Source organism: Xenopus laevis, chromosome 1L, assembly GCF_017654675.1.
Source record: "Xenopus laevis strain J_2021 chromosome 1L, Xenopus_laevis_v10.1, whole genome shotgun sequence".
Classification (NCBI taxonomy): domain Eukaryota; kingdom Metazoa; phylum Chordata; class Amphibia; order Anura; family Pipidae; genus Xenopus; species Xenopus laevis.
Genome location: NC_054371.1, coordinates 61,992,598 through 62,000,274, shown reverse-complemented (window position 1 = coordinate 62,000,274; position 7,677 = coordinate 61,992,598). Strand labels below are relative to the sequence as shown.

General features: G+C 39.8%; 1 protein-coding gene across 1 annotated transcript in view; it reads right to left on the bottom strand.

Moving 5' to 3' along the window:
• Nucleotides 1–2,068: 2,068 nt before the first annotated feature.
• The window catches only part of znf827.L (zinc finger protein 827 L homeolog), a 127,151-nt gene continuing 121,542 nt past the window's right edge, over nucleotides 2,069–7,677 (bottom strand). Inside the window, exon 14 of the mRNA XM_018231536.2 lies at nucleotides 2,069–6,704. Within this exon, the coding sequence (XP_018087025.1) occupies nucleotides 5,897–6,704 (808 nt within the window). The 3' untranslated portion in view covers nucleotides 2,069–5,896. The remainder of the gene's footprint in view (nucleotides 6,705–7,677) is intronic.

Sequence of the window (7,677 nt, the reverse complement as noted above, 5' to 3'; positions counted from 1 at the left end):
AAAACAATTGACGGAAGATGCTTAATATAAAAAAACAGCAGCTAAATAAATGACCAAGACTGCTCTGTATAGGACACATATAAAATGTATAATTTGCTGCAAGTTCACACATTTTAGTTAAATATTCATACAGGTATGGGACTTGTTATCCAGCATGTTCGTGACCTGGGGGTTTCTGGATAATGGATCTTTCCTTAATTTGGATCTTCATACCTTAAGCCTACTAGAAAATCAAGCTACTGTTTTATTATTAAAGAAAAAAAGGAAATCATTTTTAAAAATCTGTATTATTTGGTTAAAATAGAGTCTACAGAGAACATCTTTTCTGTAATTCAGAACTTTCTGGATACTGGGTTTCTGGATAACAGACCCCAAACCTGTAATAGTAAAATATGCAAAAAGAGAGTAAAGTTGGGCAGTTAAAGGAGAGGTTCACCATTAAGTTAACTTTTAGTATCTTATAGAATGGCCAATTCTAAGCAACTTTTCAGTTGGTCTTCATTTTTCTTTTTTTACTTATTTGCCTTCTTCTGACTCCAGCTTTCTAATGGGGGTCACTGACTACATCTGGAAAACAAATGCTCTGTAAGGCTACACATTTATAGTTACTGATACTTTTGATTACTCATCTTGCTATTCAGGTCCTTCCCTATACATATTCCAATGCGTGGTTGCTAGGGTAATTTGGACTCTAGCAACCAGATTGCTGAAACTGCAAACTGGAGAGCTGCTGAATAAAAAGCTAAATAACTAAAAAAAACAACAAATAATAAAACATGAAAACCAATTGCAAATTGTTTCAGAAGGTCACTCTCTACATTATACTAAAAGCTAATTTAAAGAACAACCGCTTTTAACCCATAATGGTATCACCAATACAAGGATGATTGTAAGCTCTATGGTATGGGCAGGGAACCCCTACCTCCTGTATCTGTTAAATGGGGGCGTTTAGTCTTTTTAATTGTATATATCTTTATTCTTCATTTATTGCAGTATCTGTACCCCGTCTGCACTATAACTGTGTAAGTAGCACTATACAAAGATATACATACAAACAGCTATGTTCCCATATAAAGGGAATATAATACAGATAAACCACAGATGCTTGGGTTTTAGTGCTTCCTAGGCAACAACCAAGCTCCAGTATTTACTATTCAAGATGAACTACTTGCCTATAGTCACATCACATCATTAACTACTAAATCAGTAGAGTTGTGACTCAAAACTAATCCACCAATATACAAATATGATACTTGTATAATGGAAGATTGTATCCATACTACAATTATTTTGAATTCTGCCTTTGTTTAAGTCACTGTTCCCAGTTAGAACTTTGTCTGATTGAACAATTTGCTCTTATAAGTTGGATGTTTGTATAAGTAGACTTTTTGGTAAATAAAGGAGAACTAAACCCCACCCCCTGACAAAAGTCCACAGCCATCAAATGAGCTCCCTCTCTGCTCCCTCCCCGCAGAGTCTATTTCAATAAACTTTGCCTCTCACAGTTCATCGACATGAAACATGTGCAGTTGAAGATAATCCCGGAGAATCTTCAACTGTGTATACACCAGCAACCTCTATGTCACTGAATTGATCAGAAAACAACAAGAAGTTTCACAAGATGGAGCCTGCTGGCTCTGCTGCTTGTATAGGTTAGCTTTACTATGAGAGCTGCTGCTTATTGAAATATACTCATTTGGGAGGGAGCAGAGAAGGGGCTCATTTGATGGCTGTGGACTTTTGTCAGGGGGTGAGCGTAGTTCTCCTTTAAGAAAAGCCCTGCAATTACATGAATTGCATTAAAACCCTATGGATATGAGTAGAAGACATGCAAAGGATTTGTTCCAGAGTTTCTAGACTGCCACTAGAACTCTCATAGTCTGTGTAGTGTGTATATAAGAAACCCTTCCACTTCTCAGTCTTTTTATACTCACTAGTTGAATTGCCCAACTGAGTGTCAGCAAGGCCTCTAGTCCTCATATATATTTGTTGCTCTTGTATTTGGAAAGGAGCTGATGAACTGGTAGAGAAGGACTCAAAGCTAAAACACAAAACAATAAATTCTCAATACGTTCGTACAAAACACATTTTATTCTGTCTTTGAATTACAATGGTTCCTCAAGCCACCAAGGTAATCAGCAGCAGTTCTACTGTGTAAAGTAACAGCTTCCAAGCATAAGGAATAATAAAGTAGAGCAGAGGGGTATATTTCAGAAAAACAATAGGACAGACGCCATGCGCAGAAGCTCTCCCATAGGAAACTCAGATATAATGGTCTTAAAAGAATACGTTAACTGAAAAGGCAATGGGTGTCTAGAAATGTCTTGGGACTTCCAGTCATCTTTCTGTAGGACATCAGCGATGCTCAGAATACTGGGATTAATAGTGGAGATGAAAGTGGGTTTTACTGCATCATTATTCATTTCCCAGGGAAGTGATACTAAATCCCAAGATGTTGGGTGAAGTAAGTCAGTTACTTCAATATTGGGTCATGTGGCCCATTAGGAACTGCCACTTATATTATCCTGGTTTATTCTTTATCATTTGCTTTTATATAGGAGTGTATTTCACACATAAAGCACCCATGGCACCGACTCATTCCAAATATCTGTGAAAACAGGCGCCGCCCATTTAACTATCATTAAATATAGGCGTGTCACATGATACAGCTCAAACAGTGACCACAAAACACGCCTAGGTTTCTGGAACACCTTAACGACAGTTATGGCTGGTCAGCCTAGTACATTAAATCTATTGGACCTTCTCCGCAGATCCTGCCACCTAAATGTTAGGCATGTAAAGAAGAAAATTATAATTATATATACAAGTAATAGTATTATTAGAGAGCTTTAAGGCCACCCTCAACAGTAACAGCAATTTAGTCAAATGTTTAGAAACACAAAAAAACTGAGAAAATAAGCTAAAAATACTGAAAGTGCTTTTCTTTCCCTTTGATCCATAACATCTAGTAAGCAAACACTCTCTCAAGTTTAGGGTCTGTCTTTCTTTCTGTCAAATGTTTTTGAATGGATCTGTTTGTCTTTTAAGCAGACGGTTGTCATGTGCAGGAAAAACAAAGTCTGTACGTTTTCTTGCCTATGTACACGTGGAAGGGAGTCAAAGGGTAATTTCATACACTACATTTTGATTGCTGCTACCTACTATCCACTACCAGCCCTGGATAATGTGCGAACAAGTAGCAGCAATGTTAATGCTGTGTGCACCATAGACCTAATATGTCAGCCCTACAGCTCGGAGCTATACCAACTCAGCTCATGCTCTACAATTGGCTTGTAAATGAGTGACAAAGAAAAGTGCAATACTAAGCACTGTGCAAAACTGCCTTGTTTATCCTGGGTACTTCATACCCAGCATTTCTCTTAACCCTTTTTAATCCTTTAAATGGACTTTAAAATAGCCATGTTTCTAACAATAACACGGTCTCAGAAAAGAACAGTACCCACTGTATTTCTTCTATATTTTTCCCGTCTTCTTCCTCTTCTTTTACAAACTAAAATACTTAAAATGGAATCTGCCTGCCTCAAAGGTTAAACCTTTGCTTTTCTGCCTTTAAAACATTATCCGTACATAGGTACCTGTAGGTACAAGAAACAAAACCTACAGGGCCGCGTCATTTAATAATTTATCTTGCCAGTTTCAAGCTGTAAATGAGCTACATTTCCCGGTATCCCCAATTGGGGTTGAATGCTTGGAGTTCAAGAGCAGGGATGATGGGAGCCACGATACTGCGGCAGCTGCTTCCCTTAGAAACAGGGATGCCCTGAAATGTCTTGGATTCAGCTGAATACTGAATCATCCACAAAATGTTTAGTAGAATACTAATCCAAATTCAAATGGAAAAAAACAAAACAAAATAACCTGTGAACAAAAATTGAGATGTTAAGTTCCCAAGAGCATTAACTTCGCACAAATTGAAATATTCAGATTTGGTTCATCTGAACACTTAGGAATCTACTGCATCAGAATTCTTTAAAATGTGCTAGTCCCAACCAGAGTTCTGCATTCAGTGCATCCCTACTGAAATGGCTGAATAGTGCCTTGCATTCGCTTCTATATTTCAATGTTTTCCAGAAACATGTATTTTTACTGCATCCCATACAAATGTAGCCAACCAGTGGCTTTCTGTTTGTTCCTGGACTACAAACCCCAGTACCATACACTAACTATATAACCACCAAGGAAATACTTGCCGCATCTTTACATCCTTCACTAAAACTGCAGAAATACAAGTTTGTGAAATGTGAAGCACCCTTACTCTCATTTTTTTTTATCACATCTCCCACGTTTATGTGCACACATTGCATGTTATATTTCATTTGTTCCCTCCATATTATCTCAGCAGGAATGTAAGGTTTAGCCTTTGTATAAGGGATTTTAAATAAGCCAATGGAAATAGCAAAGCTGCAATGATCATTCAGACCAAGATTTTTCAAGTTTCTGGGAAGTAGACTAATGTCACAAAGGGAGTTATGTCTCAGTGATTCTGCCAATCAGCTTGTCTGTAGTAAGGGATATTTTTATGAATATTGATTATCCCCCTAAAAAAGGATTTCTTCATATTGAGAAGATAATCACTATTGTGTGCCAATAACAACTTTTTCTGTCTTTGACTTTTCTCTTGAAGTCCCTTTACACCACTCTGTGTGTCAATGCCATTACAATCTCATGCCAAGCACTGACAGGCTAGTGATTCTATATATAAAACATGCTCTCATTTTGGTAGGGGATAACTCAACTATAAAGGAGATGCAGTTAAAATAACACCTGAAATGTCTATTGTTTTGTCAAAAATAACCATTAAAATAACAAATCCAGCAGCACGTCTGTAAGAGTAGAGTGAAGCTATAAAGCTCCATTGTAATCATAGCAAATCATTATTTTATAATTTATACCTTTATACGGCCATTTCTAAAAATACAGTTCCCTTGTCGTTTCTAGGACCTGACTTTGCTGTGTTTCAGGGGGTACAAATGTTAAGGTTCTGACTGTTGGCATTGATGGATGTCAGAAGCAAAAGTGGCTGTAGGTTGGCTTTCAAATGGAGCAGCAATCAGAAGAAGATTACAGACAGAAGTACTCTCCCCATGGCACCAGGCCCTTGTGGGGACAAAGCTACTATATTTCCAAAATGGTCAGTATCCCTTTAAAAATAAACTATGCATGTGAGAAGGGAAAAAAACAAATGTCTGGATTTTTTTTAAACAATAGGATGTCAGAGAATGGCTGTGCATGTTTGTTAGATTTTTTTTAAAATAAATATTGGGCTTTTTCTGGGGTGTGGTGTTTGTATAGAATTTAAATATATAGTATATACATGGAAAAAACTAATAAATATACTTTCACCAAAAACCATTTTGGCTAAACATATTAAAGACCACACAATGTACATATATTTCTGTATACTCTGCACCAGCCTGGCACAAACATATGCTGTAAATCCCAGAACTACCACTCACTCTGCAGTGGCACATGCAGAGTTAAAGTTGGCCGTGGTCACTAATGGGTTAAAATCAATTTAGCAACAGTTTGGGGATAGAAATAAAAACTAGGTGGAGCAAACTATTGCGACTGTTAGGGCAAAATATGTTTCCCAAAAAAATAAACCTGTAATTTGTTAAGTGCTTAGATCCTTCTGGGGCCTTCAGTCTACGCTGAGGTATAGGGAAGCAGCCTTTTTTGATACGTAGAATTTTGCAGTAGGTTACCTTTCTGAAGCCGTAATTAAGCAGCTTTTATGTAAATGTAAGAAGTATACACACAGAGTCCATTAACTAACCTTGCTAGAGATATACAGAACACATTTTCATACCTTTCAAACCTATATTTTGCAGCAATGTATACCTGCTGGGTATCTGAGACAGGGCAAGGGCTGCCCTTAAACAGTTTTTGCCCTTTCCGTTAGTCCAAGATAAGCAAGGAAGGAGTGCTTAGGTGTGGAGACACCGGGTGGTGCCGTCTGAGGTCGGGGTGGATGGAATGTGACATCGTAATGGTTCTTGGGAAAAAGCATTGTTAAGGGAATGAGATGAGCAACTTCAGAGTTCTGGTACCTATCAAAGCTAGATGAGGTACAGTTTACTGCAAAGGCTTTAAGTGCTAAATGTGGGTCAGCGCCCCTGCTCTGGGCAGCAGACATGGCCACTGTTTGTAGAGCCTGCGAAGCAGACATGACGGAGAGAGGCGATAAAAGGCTCCTAGAGTCATTAACAGTTAGCAAGGGAGTAACCTCTTTTAGAGCTGGAGTAGGGAGTTTCTTCTCCTCTTCCATGAATTCACCATTCTGGTGCTTTTTGACATGACGACTGAAGACAAATGGGTGCGTGGTCTTAAACAGGCACTCTTCGCAGCTGAAGGTCTGACGTGGGGAGTGCTTGAGTTTCTTGTGCAAGTTGAGATTGTCTTTGCGCTTGCAGCTGTAGCTGCACTGGTCACAGTGAAAGGGACGCTCTCCTGTGTGGACACGGACATGCTCAATTAGCTTGTTAGCCGTCTTTGAGAGATAGCCACACTGGTCACACTTGTAATGGTTGCCAAGACGATGCTCCCGGACGTGCATTTCAAGCTCCAGCTGGTTTGCTTTCACTGTCTTGCAGATGCGACACTTGTACTCCATCTTGTAGTGTGTCTTTAGGTGACACTCCATGGCTGCGGGGCGGTTTGTGGAATAAATGCAGAATGGGCACCTGATAAAGTAAGCACACGAAAAGGCAAATATTACTATAAATGTGGATTACTACATGGATGTGTGCAAAATTTACTCCGGAATTAGTGGGCACAGCGCTGGTTATTGTGACTTGAACTAGAGGAAGGGCTGATACACTGTGAGAAAACTGCAGATTATGTTAGGGAAGCAAACAGTAGTATTGTATATTGTCTTCTGTAAATCATTATATAAAGTTTTTTAAAACGAAACAAGCTGAAATGCCGCTCCTCACCTTTCTTATTGAGTGCACGTGGGCAAGGCTTAATTACATACTAAACAAATTAGCCCCAGCACTCTCAATATATAAAACCCTGAAAAAATATTCCTTCACAACTAGCCAGCTTGTACATTAGTATGCCTAACTGGGAATACTCATGGCTTTCCATGCTATTGACAGGTGAATTATGCTAAATAATAATTTTCTGTGTGATAGTGTAAGGGCCCGAAGGCACAGTTGAAGTGAGGACCAAGGAGGAGACCAGACCAGATTCGCAGTACAGGAAGGGTTTATCAAGAGAGTAGTCAGGAAAACAGGCAATGGTCAATTCAGGCAGCAAACAAACAGGATCGATATAACAGGCAAGGTCGGTACACAGGAAATCTATAACAGCATAAACACACCCAGGAACTTGGAAACAAGACCTATAATTGGGCACAGAGCAGTACAAGGAGCTGCCTTAAATAGGCCTGATTTCGCGCCAATTTGCGGATGTGCTGACGTCAGTCCGGACGCAGTTGCGTCAATCCGGACGCGGTTGCGTCAGTCCGGACGCGGTTGCGTCAGTCAGGTTGCGTCAATCCGGACGCGGTTGCGTCAGTCCGGACGCAGTGGCGTGCTGACGCTGGCGTCCTGACGCCGGCGCCCATTCCGTCGCCGGCGCCCAATCACAGGGCGGGAAGAAGGGGGCGTCACAGTACTGCGACCAGCAGAGGCCATGCGGTGAGGAAGCGGA